At 43.9% G+C, this 14,975-nt stretch overlaps 2 protein-coding genes across 2 annotated transcripts in view; one reads left to right on the top strand and one right to left on the bottom strand.

The window, feature by feature from the left end:
* T265_05385 (hypothetical protein) overlaps window positions 1-14,975 on the bottom strand; it is a gene marked incomplete at both ends in the record, with an annotated part of 113,358 nt that overhangs the window by 37,410 nt on the left and 60,973 nt on the right. Inside the window, 5 exons of the mRNA XM_009170383.1 lie at window positions 2,715-2,769; window positions 2,857-3,133; window positions 5,988-6,115; window positions 6,618-7,151; window positions 14,521-14,737. Coding sequence (XP_009168647.1) covers window positions 2,715-2,769; window positions 2,857-3,133; window positions 5,988-6,115; window positions 6,618-7,151; window positions 14,521-14,737 — 1,211 coding nt within the window. The remainder of the gene's footprint in view (window positions 1-2,714; window positions 2,770-2,856; window positions 3,134-5,987; window positions 6,116-6,617; window positions 7,152-14,520; window positions 14,738-14,975) is intronic.
* Window positions 1-14,975, top strand: part of T265_05384 (hypothetical protein) — a gene marked incomplete at both ends in the record, with an annotated part of 38,187 nt that overhangs the window by 15,741 nt on the left and 7,471 nt on the right. The window lies entirely within an intron of this gene.

The following is a 14,975-nucleotide window of genomic DNA, read 5'->3' as shown; positions in this document are numbered from 1 at the left end:
CCCGAGGGGACTCTCGCATATGATAATTTCCCTTTTGCCTTGCTCCACATTTATATTGCCCCCCCCCCATTTTATACATGTTGCAAATCGCTTTTGTAAACTACTGTCAACGATACAAAAAAACTTTTATTAGTACACATACATTCTGATTTGTATTGTGGACATCATCAACCACAGTGCCTCAATGTAACCAACTGACCCAGAATCATTGGAAGCAAGCCAAATGAACCAAAAAATGGAGACAGCTCCTTCACTGTAGTATATGACTATATGTGCTGTTGGCAGTGATGGGTTGAATGTCCAAACCACGGAAAACAGTCTACGAATGTTCTGGCCGAATTCCCAGCTACCTGAATCATACAGCCGACAAATCTTTGAGCGCCTTCACAAAAGTCCTTCACGGACGCCGATATCTTCTTATGGAAGAATTTTACTGACTGATCGGCAAGTACTTTGTGTTCAATGACGCCCAGATGACTGACTGACTGCTTTGTGATCGCTCTGTCATTGCACGGATCAAGTACTTTGGAATGTGCTTGGCCATTCCTTCGGAGACTTAGGTCTGTTCTGTTGGCACAGGATTCATCGATGCTGCAGATGGCCAGCTTTTCCAAGTCTTGACAGGATCGGACGAATGAGATAACGGATTTGCATGTAAGTAAATTGAGTTCGGTCCTCCTTTGATCGCTGCGCCCTTGGCTGCATAGCTGTGGTGCATCTTGAAGCCAGCACGAGGGCAGGGCTATCACCAAGCCTACGGAGGAGGGGCAGTTGAAAAGCCAGAGGTGGCGCCAAACCGCGGACATTCCGTTTAGTAGTCTTGTGCCTTAACCCCAAAGCTATCCCGGACTGCTAGTTTGCATCCATACCCCTCACCACTGTTTGAAAACACTACAGGCGAGTCCGGGTTAGAAAGTGTGAACAAAGTCTCCTCTGTCTAGTGGGGAATTATTGAGCAACGAAAAGGGACTAGAACATTCAATATGGCGCGTGGACCAATGAGCACATCTTGTTGACCGTTGGAACAAAGCTACGACTTGAAAAATTGAAATTGACGTTTTTGGGTTAGCCGCTTGAGTCGGTAGCGAGGTTGTTCTCAAAAACGTCCATCCCACAGAAGAGTCCAATCTTGGATGGTCTCCCCAGAGTTTGAGAGTTATAGTTCTGATCGATTTCTGGGATCGCGTTACGTTCAAAACAACTTAACCTGTGTTCCAATCATTACTTTTCAGTTTGACCATGACAGTGGTGACATCTAACCCATTTCGATGGCTTCTGTTGTTAGAATCGGGCTGGTTACCCCTCGTGGCTATTCGGATAAGACTGATCCTCAGTTCTCCCTCTGTTCTTGCTACCGCCTCTAGGAAGTCCCATTCAAACATTTACCTATTCTTTTCTAGCGCACATGTTTGGCAACAAATGTCCCTAAATTCTTTCACCAAACCTGATGAACAAGCAATGAGGGATACACTATCTTATCTAGATAAAAAGAAAATTTTCAAAAATTGCGCAAAAGGTTGACAGTTCCGGAAAGTACCAGAAGCGTGTTAAAGCTGAACAATACACGTGTGCTCGTAATGCACTACTCACAAGGTCGTCGAATTTTCAGCAACTTTATGAGCAGTGCATTACGAATAATTTTATGGAAATTACGAAAACCATGACCAACAAGAATACTCTCATGAAGACAGGTTTGACAAAAATTTGTACTTTGAGACAACAGAGAACTGATCTGATACAGCATTTCCTGTGTACACATACCAGTGAGAATATTCCAACTTGCACATGAGGATGCCGGCAAAACTCCGAAGTGAGTTCATTCTATTACTCTACTAAAAAAACTCCCGGATGGTTCAATACTACCTGTCTCGCCTTCCTAGGGCTCATCAGGTGGGCGCAGAACCTGAGTTTCCGTCAGAATTATGTTCAAGTTGTACCCAAATCGTACTTCAAGGCTCCTGTTTAGCTGAAACAACTTATGCTATTTAAGGCACTTTGGAACATAGCTCTCACACTAAACTGAATGAAGCCCAGAGATGATGGATAGTGACGGATTCGGCAGAATTAGTTGAACTAGTTTCCATGTTCGTTCGCGCAAACTCATTTCAGAACCCCAGTCGCTTGCGAAGACCAGTGTGAAGTGATATGGTTCCTTTCGATCGATATGCAAGCTGAGAACAGAGTAGGTCACAAAAAATAATTCGTTTCAGCGGATTTCCTCTCCATGAAAACAGTGGAAAATATACAGCGTCTCCGTCATCTAGTCCCCCAGAGTTGCACAGAAATTATCAACTTTCTTTTGATTGGTCTTTGGATGGCCACCAGATCCCAGCGCCTTTGCTCGTTTCTGTTGTAAGCGACTGTCGTGGGCGTTGACCAGGTCCAACACGTGAACATTTGACAAAATCGAACATGCTGGTTTTAAAGAATGCGGTGTAGATCAATCACACACCGGTGGACACCCGTAAATTGCCGTAATGTGAAATCAGCGAGACCAAAATCTTGGACGACTTATCCTATTGGGTCGCGAATAGTTGGGTGTCGGACCCCACAGCGAAGCAACGTGAAACTTAGGGAGCATCTGACCAACCAGTATTTGTCGAAAAAGACGAGAAAGGTGTAAAATATCCGCTGAGCACCATTTTTCGGAATCACACAAGAAACCTCAAAGGCATGCACTGATCCAATACATGAGTACCAAACACCAGACTTACCAAAAACATGTAGCCACCCGACATCAAATCGATCTTTTATTGTGTTCCGAAGGCTCTGAAATAGAAGACAGTTTAATGTAGATTCTTGTGCAAAGTCCCTATTCACTGCCAGAATACTAGCTGATTAGGGACCGAAACTCACATAGTTTTCTGCGACCAATTCCAGTAGTTCTGATGGCACTGGTGTCTGTGTCGGTGGAACAATCACTCCGTCTTCAACCGGTTCCGGGGACCTGACACTTACTTGAGAAGTTCGGTAGTTTGGGGGGAGTGGTGAGACAGAGCTTGGATCCAGTGGCTTGCTAAATCCGGTCAAAGTGGCCAGAAGAACGACTTGGCCCTCGTGACCTTCGATCACGTTTTTCAAGGTGAAGCAGTCAGTCCAGTCGGGCATCAGTTTCGCAAAATCCAGATAAGCACTAAAAGGGAATAAATAATGCGAGTTTGGCGGTCTTGCTAAGCATTCCGAATATGGATAGATGTGGCTAGACAACAAAACAGAAATTGACCAACTGTTCAAGCAATTCATACCGCGTAACTCATGGTTTAGGGAACCTCGAAGTTAGGCAGGCAAACAATCAAAGTGTTGGAATTTTCAGCACGACGTTTGTGCGGTTGAATTCGACTCACAAAACTATGGCGAGTGAAGTTAAAAGTGGGATGATAACAATACTACTAACATACTACTCACTTCATCCAGCAAACGTCTCCTCGGTGAGGAGACGGAGAGGAGCAGGGGGGGTTGATCGGTGATAATTGCACCGCGCGCTTCTAGAGTAGCAGAGTATTCTAGGCAAGTTTAATAGATACATCGAATACAAGTGTATCAAAGGATAAGAACTAATGACGTTAAACCTGTGTAGCAGTTGTCAGGATGCAACCGGAACCCGAGATAATTCACCGCACGAATGCGTCCTCCTTATTAGGACAACTGTAAGAAACTTCAAAAACTACGTGCGCATCTTGTGTCCCCGTGCCCGATCCGTATGGTGGCATATTCCGGCCAGTGATGCTAGGCAGATTGGATTATAGGCTGAGCCAGGTCCGATCCAATCGAGAAAAACCGACTAATGTTCCGGAATTTTCTATCGCAGTATTCGTGACATCGGCCATTTAACTTAGTAGCCAATCAGCTAATCTGGGCCAATGGTCTGAGGCTTCCTCTGAGCCATCCAGCGGACTAGAAAATCGATTGACTTTAGTTTTTGGTGTAACGCAAGTTAAGTCTACGTTGCCAGCATTTTTCCTTTACGCCACGTCTCGTCAATGAGACTCCCAGGAAGCCAGAATAATAATCCCAAATGAAGAAATAACTCCTCTTGTGTTGTACACTATATCTTGAAATATTCCATGTAGAGATTTGATTTCACATTGAAAACATCCGTGACCCCCTTTGTTCGTTCGCAGTGATGTTTTGAAATTTTTATCGGCAATTCATCCTGAAAGTGAAGTCAGTATGTGCTGAAAAGCCCAGGATTTTGTAAATCTCTTCTTTTTTGTTGGAAATCAACAACAGTGTGTACCTCGAGAATCTCCACGGAGGTTCAAACCCTTAGTCTTCCGAACTGAACACCTGCCTCTTCTGACCCCGATGACTGATCAGCCAGTCAGTGCGACTAACCCGTTCTCATACGTCAGTCTTGATTCTAAGATGTCGTCACCCGAGGAGACAATCAACGGGTGATCACGAAAGATGAGTGAAGCTATCGACCTATTTCATTTGTAAGATGAAATTCCAGTTGAAACTTTCTCGTGATACGTGCAACAAGTTCCCTGCAAAAAATGAAAGACGCTACATTGTGCAGCATCTGACCAGGCCAGCTGCAAAAGCGGGCCACTTTGGGGGTCAAAGCAGTACGGAAACTGTTTTCACCCACGGATAACCCTTCTCACAAACGAAATCTCTTTCGGTCTTGTAGGGGGACCAAAAAATACTAGGAAATACACTCATTTGCAAAACAAGTCGGTTTCACGGGAGATACACCTGGAACCCTAGTTGAACCTATCGTTTTCAAGCAATTGAATGTGCTTCACAAGGTCGCCTCATATTTCAGTTGGTACGGTTTTCGAGATATCGTGACACACGAACGACGCATTATGCTACTTATAAGGTTGTTGAAAAGTCTTCAACAGCCAGTGATCGCTTTCGCCTTTCTTGAAGCTCATCAGGTAGGCTCAGTTGCCAAGTTTCCTTCAACCTTATGTCCTACTTGAACGCAAATTGCACGATCTCAGCGAAGCGCACTCATTTGCAAACCAGTTTGGTTTTTCGGGAGATTCACCTGGAACCCAGCTGAGTCGCTCGTTTACGTCATTTTGACTCAACAAAGAACTTTAAGTGGTAGAAAGAACTGAACCGACGTTTTCTAAAGATAAACATGTCCATGTTGGTCGTATCGTTAGAAGTATATGCGAGACAACTAACAGTGAATCAGAGTTTCTATTGTCACAGTTTGGTACCTGTTTCCTTGGTGTAATCTCAGCGTGCCTGCTGAGGTAAGGATCACAGAAATAATCAAATGAAGTGGCAATCAGCGTGAAAATTCCACGGCAGAATCCTCCGCTGATAACATAAAATACGAGGTTGAACATAAGGTTGACGGAAACTCGGGGACTGTGCCTATCTGCTGAGCCTGAACTGGAAGGCCGAAACCGGTCGTGGGCTGTCCAAAAGTTTTCAGCGACCTTGTGAGTAGTTTCCTTTGTAAAATACGAGGTATTCTAATCGCTGATGCAAATCCCATCTTTAGCTTACAACGGACAGTTAGATACAAGCGAGCGAATTGATTAGTTCTGTATTACTGCTCCAGAATTAACCTCGTTTTGTTTTTAGTTTGGTATTGATTGTCCACCTGCCCAACTCGGTCGCAACTTGCGTGCAGCAGGATCCAAATATTAACTCCTCACGTGACAGGTTGTCTCCACAATTCGTATCAGGCCATGTAGACATCTACCAATCAGAACACCGACCAACAGAATCGTCCAATCATAATCAGCAGTCAGTCCAGATCAGCGGAATGCATCGCTGATACACTCAAAACGCTACCCAACAAAACTAGTGACGCACCGATGCACGTGACAGGCGATGGGATATGTGCAGCCAAATTGTTCGGCTCAGTGGACAAAAAACGACATCTAACCAGAAATGACCCATCGATAGGCCTCATGAAGGCGGTGATCGCATTCCTCAGATGTGAACACGATGCACATGATAGATTGGCATGACGACTGACTGCAGATAGAAGAACCGAACAAACAGTTTGGAGAACTTACCGTACAAGCGTGGTATACGGATTGGTTGACATGTCCCTGATCTCCACTTGTAGAATTTTCTTATCTCCTGTCCTTAATCGGAATTCGAATTCTTGGTGCCACGAGGGATGTCTGGTGTTTTTGATGACCTGATCAAAAGCAATCAGAGAAGGAGAGCAAGTTGAATTCTGGATCTGGGCACGGATGCATGTGATTCCAAATTTGTCTCCTTGAGCCTGAAAAGGCTTTTTTCGTCGTCAAACGTCTTTCACTGCTAGGACGATGGGTTTGCGGTGATGGTGCCAGCCAGACCTATCTTTTCTGGCCGTTCTACAAGGCTAAAACACAAAGCACAGTTGAGCGACACAATCAAGTAAAACATAAGGCTGATGGGAACCCAGAGACTACGCCTACCTGATGATTCCCAAGAAGGTAGACACCGATGTCGGGTTGCCGAAGATTCCTCAGCAACTTTACAAGTTTAACGGAGAAAAGCATCTGCTTTTTGTTGAATCAAAGTTGTGTTTGAAACAATCAAACAAACAAACCGACTTCCATCGCCTGATGAAAACTGCTTTTAAGAACTTTCAAAGCAGTCCCTAATATCACAAAACTTCCTTGTACCGAGGATCAGGTTGTGTAATGGCTTACCGCGCTGCGAAAAGTGGTCCTTCCCACGCTCAGGAGAGCCATTGGCGATGGAGGTTCGACCACATCACTTTTCGACTTTTCTTCATGCCCTGATGCATGCTTTTTGCTCGATCGAGCACGCTGAGAATGGGATCGGTGAACCGAGCCAGGGAATATTGTTTCTGATTTTTGCTTTGGTTCGAGTCGCTGCGCCCCAATCAACGAAACCACAAGTTTCGAGCGGGTGTACATTTGTTCCCAGTTCACGTCTGTAATGACCTTGGGCAAACGACTGATCTGAGAAAAAGGCAGAGGTTGCAGTTTGTTCGGCAGCCGACCCGTATAAACCTCGAGTTTGGTACCATCGTAGAAGCATGCAGGCCAGGATGGTTGACGAAAGTAGAACTCGTTCTCATCAAGCCAATCGTCCTCCTCCATCTCGTCATCGTCAATTGCAGAGTAGATATTTTGCGCGTAAATGCTGTTCATTTCCTGAGCAGAATCCGAATAGAAGCGAGCTGCGTTCTCGCACCAGGAAGATACATCGCATCCGGTCTAAAGAGAGAGGGCGGATAATACATCGAGGTTCAACTTCTAGAGTCAGTAGACACAACATGCTGAACCGTAAGGTACAGTGCTCACCACCGAAAACACCCGTTTCAGTGAGACGGATTGGAACTCTAGATGTGGAACCGTCTGTTCCGATACATCAGCAGTTCCTCTTGGTTTTTGGTGGTACTAGGCCTAGATGAAACTAGACGGAAACCGTTACACGGCCGTCAGAAATTCAGTGGGACTGCTTAGCTTATTGATCGCTTCAATAACTAGTAGACATAAGTAGTCACGTGTATGGACTGCTGAATGCTCCAGATTAGTAAAAAAAGACAGGCAGCCCAATAATGCGGAAAAATAACTTAAATTAAAACGATAAAATGCTTCCGGTTTCAGTGCCAAATGAAACCTTACCCTGAACCCGCCAACTTCAATAGCTCTCCTAATCACACAGTCGAAGAGGACTGAACTATTGCCCCATCAAAGTGGCAGAGTACACACACTAACACGCGCTGAAGTGCCGCTCAAGCGAAAAAGCGGGATGCGGGCTGGATTCCGAAGGACATTCTGATAGGATGAAATTGATAGATCAAACCACTACCAAATTTGTTCGCGAGAAACGCTTAGGTTGTACTACTCATAAGGTTGCTGAAATTCATCGACAGCCCACGACCGGTTTCGCCCTTTTTGGGGCTCATCAGGTAGGCGCAGTCCCCGTGTTTCCGTCAACCTTATGAGAACATCACAAACGAGGGATTCAGCTGGGTTCCAGGTGAGTCTTCTCGAAAACCAAATTAGTTTGCAAATGAGTGTATATTCGCTAAATGCTTAGATTGTTCAGCAAAAAGCCTAATCACGCCGCCCACCCGCCATCGTTCTTCCCGAACTAATGGACCCCACATCCGGACAAGACTACTCGCGCGTAGTGGCTGCTCCGGTGTGTCAGAGAGTTTGGGCGTGTGCGTGTCCGTTCATCGTTCCATCATCGATTTGGCGCGTGACTTGAGTGGCTGATTGGGTGCGTGCCCGATTGATTTGCTCGCGTGACTGGGTTGTGGGTTGACTGGATATGTGACTCAGTTGCTTGCCTACCCGCCTCGAAAGCGAACCAGCTGGCTGCGTGTACACAGTACACCCGTGTCCTTACGTATTTTTCTGACTTACTGTGAACTACAGTAGTTTCCAGAAGGTTTTTGCAGTTTATGGTCTTCCATCATCCACAAGTGGCCCATAAGCATTCGATAGCTTCAAAGTTGCGTTCCTTTACGAGTGATCTCGAGAGTGATCGGTTTAGAAGTAACAATTTCCATTCCTCACATGTTCAGTACATTCCTCCTAGTTGAAAGTCGATCGATCAAGGTAAATGGTTTATTTGCTGGGCGGCAAGCCAGCCGCCAACATCGTCATTCTCTCGGAGTGTTTAAAAAGTCTGGTATTACAGCATATGGGTCAGTCAGGTGATCTGACTTATCAAAACTAACCAGTAACATGACCAGCTGCACGCCCACCGCTGGGTCGGCCGTTATAAATAAGAGGTTAAACATCGAATTAGTTGGGTGAAGTTGTGACGAGCAACCTTGGCGCTTCAATTCGTCAGTGACCTGGTTCTTGTACTGAGTATCATTTCAGACGTGATCACTATTGCGACATATTCAGCTAAAAAGGTGACAGCTTCCAGCAAGTTCTGATGACAGCTCTCGTGAACATAACAGATGGATTCGCAGTCAGGGGGAGCAGACAAGAGTTAGCTCTATAGTCGCGTCTGGATTTCTACATTAGGAAGGTGGAACAACTTAACTGTTTGCTAACCGGGTGATCTATTTTCCTGAGCTTGGTTGTTAGCTTGTCGCTTAGCGAGAAACTGTCGCTTGGCTAGAAACGTGTCTAAAACAGCAGAGAGGATGACAATAGGACTGAGAATGCAACTACGAGGGACATATTTTCGCCAACCTACGTACAGTGGTATGTGTCTGCATCAGGGTCTCATAAAGCACACACTGTATTCGACGGAAACCTCTTGTACAGTGCGAAATATCCTATGCCACGTATATTGGCAAAATATCGAGTTCTCACCTCATTGCGATTCTCTGAATTTTCCTTGCTACTGTCCATGACCTCTTGACCTTCACGTTTTCCCTCCTGACGTAACCAGGGCACCAAAACGGGGTGGTCGATAACCCTGACTGCTAATTCTTCAAATGTACCGTTTCTTTCTTTCACTTTTTACACTGATAAACAAACACAGCCGTGAGGTTCCTCCACATCCCTTTGGTGTTGCTTGCGAAATATCATGCTAACAGATTCCTGAAAGCACTGAAGTTTTACCATGTATAGGAAGGGGCTTGCTTAGTGACCTTGCTAACGTGCGTGATAGAAATCCACCAAAGTGGATCCAAGGTTACGGTATGCGTGTGAAGAAAATAACGAAAAAACCGAGGACAGTTGTTTTTGGTGGAGGTGGAGCGAACTTGTCCTAACAGGAAAGAGCTGTGAATGACAACCGACAAGTTTTCTACATATAATTCCCCTCAAATTTCAGTTCGCGTCCATCAGATTAGAGGGGATACGAAATGCGTCGACAAAGATCACAGGTTACCGAAGAATGAAACCGCGAACCTCAGAGTCGACCCATTCCTCCAGGGAGGAAAGTTTTCTAAAAGAGAATGGCTTTAGCGCCCTCTTTGAATGATTTGTCAAACGATGATTAACACTACGGTGGTCAACGCGATAAGTACGAAAAATCCTCTGGATGCACAGACCGCGGTGTGAAAACCACTGTTGTACGACTCCATTCTGCATTATCAATGCCTTCAAAGTAAATCCATCTTCTGAGGGAAGCCACCAATCATCTTTCAAAATGTTTGTCCGCCTTGAGGGACTGCTTTTGAATCCCACTGCCACTCGGCGGAAGTCAGAAGCCAAAACGGCGATGGTATCAGAACAATCAAGGAATATGCTTCTATCCTCTCCAATACCAGGACCGTCCCACCTTCCCGACACATTTTAACCTCACGAAAGGTGATCGGCTTCTGGAATATACATTTTAACAGCCAAATAGTCTTGTTGTCACTCCAAAACCTAACCACAAAGAGTAACAGGGACAATCGGATGAAAGTTTTCAACCAAAATTTCTGTGCACTGGGGTAGAGATTTCGCCTGTGGGGTTTCCGCACAGGGTATCGATGGCGTATTGTTGAGACGTGCTGTTGCCTCCCTCTTGAGGGGTTCAGAACTTTGATTAGTGAAAAAGTCATTATCATGACCAAAGTAGAGTAAAATTGAGACTTCAACCTTCGAAGGAATATTAGTTCTCGGGAATGGTGGACAATCCAAATGTATACTGCATTTTCGGTAAGATAATCCAAACCAGACTCCGCAAGGACGCAGATCATGGCAGAGGGATCTGATGAGGGTCAGCAATTAAGTTCGATGATTGCATAGCTGAAATATCGAATTTTACACGCACTCCAAGAATGTCTTCTACCAGGTTGCTGAAGTCTCGAATCTGAGTAGTCAGTCGCTTCGTGTTAAAAAAAAACCAGCGAAACTGAATATCACTCACAAGGAAATCATATAAAAATTTTTTGACTCTAGCTTACACAAAAGTACATGAAAAATCATCCAAGTTTTTCAGTATTTGAGCACAAAACCCTAATCGTCTGATGTCATGACGATAATTTTGTCCTGAATTTTGCGTGTGGGTCAAAACGATTGTACAAGAGAAGTGTAAGACCAAAAATTGAGCGCTGTGCTTTATTTGATATAAAAAGAACTATCTGGATTGATCATCTTAAACGAAAACGATTGAAAATCAGCTTGTGTGAATGATGAGTGTATTCAGATAGGAGAAGATCAGCTGATTGATCGGATCACGTGGGGTCACGTGGCAGTCCGTGCTGTATACTTCGCGCTGGGTGCCCTATTCCTATTTGGCTTCGGGCTTACCTCCAAATCCCGATACTCATCAGAAAGCGGGACCGCGTTGCGTGCGTTTCGTCTCAACCGCTGGTCGAAGTACTCTAGCAACTGCACGGGGTTGCAACAGAACCAGCAAATCAGTATTTACTGGGTTCCCGGTACATCTGTGAATACTCTCAACTATGTTCTTTCCATCCTGAGTAGCTGATCTCTCTGAGGCCACTTTCTATAGCGGATTGCTCATTTGATTTCAGTCCTACAGGACCAACCATAATGAGCAACTAGGCCAGTGGACGTGGAAAAAACCTCAACCCATACTTTTCGCACCTTTGACCATTACGGGGAACTAATTCGTAAAAGTCCAATCGGGAGTGGCATAAGAACACGTGTAACTGGAATTTTCATATTGCAAGGCCTATCAACGCCATTCAATCAGCGTGGATATCCCCACGCAAGCTTGTTTTATGGAGAAAAAAGTATGATAGTAGTCTGAAGAATCCAGTCAGAGTTAAAATAAAAGTGTTATCATTTATCAAGAACGGATAAATAACGGTGGACATGTGTCAAACCGAAAGATCAGAGGCACTTGGTTGTTTCAAGTCTAGTCGTGACGTAAAACACGGAATAGAATCAGATTATCACACATTACGATTAGGTCTGGAAGCGTTTGCTTTGACGGGAATCGCAACAATTTACTAGTTAGTGATTTTAGATTGTCAGTTGAGATTTCATCCTAATGGGGAGACCAGTCGAAGCTGAAAAATCGAGGAGCACTATAAAGCCGTTTCATCCTTATTGGGTATCATCAGCGGTATGCATCTCAAGGAAATCACAGATTTCAGAACCTGTGACCACCCGGGCAGCGGATGAATAATTAACCGTTAGGTCACGAGCAGAAGTGTAACTAGCTCTCAATTAGACAGGATACAGTGCGCTGTCAAGTCACAGAAACCACATCACGTGACTGACTGCTCGAGTAACGACTTCTGAGACGGATGTTTCTTTCGTCTTGTGAAATTTCCTCCCGCTTTGAGTCAATCCCTGTCTTCTTTCTTCTTCACAGACCTACCATCTCCTTGATATGACATAATATGCCTGTCCTTTCCGGAGGTTTTGTTCATAAACACTATGGAAAGTGTGCAAAACGTTTAGTTTCACTGAATGATTCTGGAATCAGTAACTTGAATGGAGAAGCGCCATACCTAGAAAAATAAACCGCCACGTTGTGAAAATGAAATGTGGAGCGCGGGATATTTCAACATCCAACGCGGAATAAGAAATATTTTTTCCGCGTGGAAAACGTTACTCTTGTTCATGATGACGCACACAGATTACTTGGGAATTCTGATAGCCCAACATTATGTCTAACACATAACAAATTCGAAGATGAAAGTTTGTCTCCCGGGTGGTGAGCCAAGAAATGATGACAATCTCATTTAGAAAGGTTCCTAATGGCAGATAGGTCATCTACTAGTGGAACGAGGCAAATTGCACTTTCTCACAAGGTTGAAATAGCACTAACACGTGTACTTTAAATATGCAATACTGATCTGTCTAATACCCTGTATTTTTGTCACGGGATCCTTCGAATTAAATGTCACTAAACACAGTAAACAGAAGGCAACAAAGAACTGTCTTTTGTCCACATTTGAGCCAGTGTCCACTGGACCGTTTAACTCACCCCTGTGTCCTGAGATGTGTCACACTGCAATAAGCCTTGCAATTGGCCATAACCCCTTGCTCACGTAACGTCCAATTATTCTTTACTTTCGTTTACTGTATGAGCCTTTAACTGCCATTCTCACTGCTCAAAATTGGTAACGAACCCATGACCCATTTAAGCACGCTTCTTTGCCCCATTTTCTCTGCCTTGACAACCAATATGATGTCAAAGCCTACAGACATCAATACATGCTTTTCGGTGCGGATATTCAAGGAGTTTTGTGGAGGCTATGATTCATTTGTGTGCTGCGAAATACAATGAGAGCAGTGATGCTTCTGTTTCAGTAGACACAACATCTTGATTTGTGAACTGACTGATTATGCTACTCACAAGCGACGCATGATATGAGACGACTCAGTAGCCATACTATCAAAACATGTGCCATCTAGCATTTAACAACATTTGTTTCCGTTTCGCTTTGAACATGACGGATGTGAATTTCAAAGTTTTTATCGAACCAGGGCAACTTTGGAAGAAAGTGATTTTTATAGAAACCATTACGATATTCGCATACATGACTTCAACTCACACAACGTCGTAAAGTTCTCTGTGAACGGAAGACGTATAAATCAAATGGAAGTATGTTAGGTTATCATCGAGATGGAATAATTCGGGTTATCCGTGAAATAGTTGCAGAAAACGACTGGGAGTTGGGTAGAATTATGAAAAAGAACAAGTAGATCGCTTCTAAGCTATTCAAATATACCAGTCTTTCGGAACATAATTATTTTTTAGGAACTTTCTGACTAGAATCCATGTAAGTTAACAAAACCTGGTGCCCGCAATAGGAATTAGGTTCTGTGATTGAAGGTTTAGTGTCAGACGCTGTTTTTTCCGAATTATTCGTGAATCGATAGGATTCAAGTAGACCAGAGTACCCAAATGATGAAGCTTAAATCGACTTCCAGCAACATTTTGACAAGGCAACCTTTAGATATGCAAAACGAATCTTATTTTTCGAGAAATTCTATTCCAATCTATCTATTTCAACTCACCGGCGATATATCAGGAGACGGTCGTTTGGTTGTCATTGTCGGGTATTGGTAGGCATTCTGGCGATCAATTTTCAGCTGTTTTAGCAGGAACTGTCGGCGATCTGCAGCCCCTTCCAGCTCCGGCTTTTCCCCCTTAACAACATTTGTTTCCGTTTCGCTTTGAACATGACGGATGTGAATTTCAAAGTTTTTATCGAACCAGGGCAACTTTGGAAGAAAGTGATTTTTATAGAAACCATTACGATATTCGCATACATGACTTCAACTCACACAACGTCGTAAAGTTCTCTGTGAACGGAAGACGTATAAATCAAATGGAAGTATGTTAGGTTATCATCGAGATGGAATAATTCGGGTTATCCGTGAAATAGTTGCAGAAAACGACTGGGAGTTGGGTAGAATTATGAAAAAGAACAAGTAGATCGCTTCTAAGCTATTCAAATATACCAGTCTTTCGGAACATAATTATTTTTTAGGAACTTTCTGACTAGAATCCATGTAAGTTAACAAAACCTGGTGCCCGCAATAGGAATTAGGTTCTGTGATTGAAGGTTTAGTGTCAGACGCTGTTTTTTCCGAATTATTCGTGAATCGATAGGATTCAAGTAGACCAGAGTACCCAAATGATGAAGCTTAAATCGACTTCCAGCAACATTTTGACAAGGCAACCTTTAGATATGCAAAACGAATCTTATTTTTCGAGAAATTCTATTCCAATCTATCTATTTCAACTCACCGGCGATATATCAGGAGACGGTCGTTTGGTTGTCATTGTCGGGTATTGGTAGGCATTCTGGCGATCAATTTTCAGCTGTTTTAGCAGGAACTGTCGGCGATCTGCAGCCACTTCCAGCTCCGGCTTTTCACCCAGGATCAAGCTGAAAGTTAGCTCCCCAACCGGAGTCGCTTCATTGCTGTCCTCGTTTGTCAACTGGACGGAGAATTCCTGTAGCCTACGAAAGTGGAGAAGAACGAGTGAACACGGTGCAATTTATGCACGAAAAATTGCTACTCATGAAATTAATAAGTAACCAAAGAATAAACGAAATAATATGGAAAGTTTGAAGTCAAAGCAGAATAGTGGCTGCCCTGGCAGTTTTTCAAAGATTTTCAAAAGCAAGTGAACCAAATAAATGAATCATCTAGCACAGGCAGTCAAGGTGCTCAACGTTCACGAGAATCTCAAGGATA

The sequence above is a fragment of the Opisthorchis viverrini genome, assembly GCF_000715545.1.
Source record: "Opisthorchis viverrini unplaced genomic scaffold opera_v5_101, whole genome shotgun sequence".
In the NCBI taxonomy this organism is placed as follows: domain Eukaryota; kingdom Metazoa; phylum Platyhelminthes; class Trematoda; order Opisthorchiida; family Opisthorchiidae; genus Opisthorchis; species Opisthorchis viverrini.
Note: the sequence above shows the minus strand (reverse complement) of the source record. Positions and strands in the feature narration are given on the sequence as shown.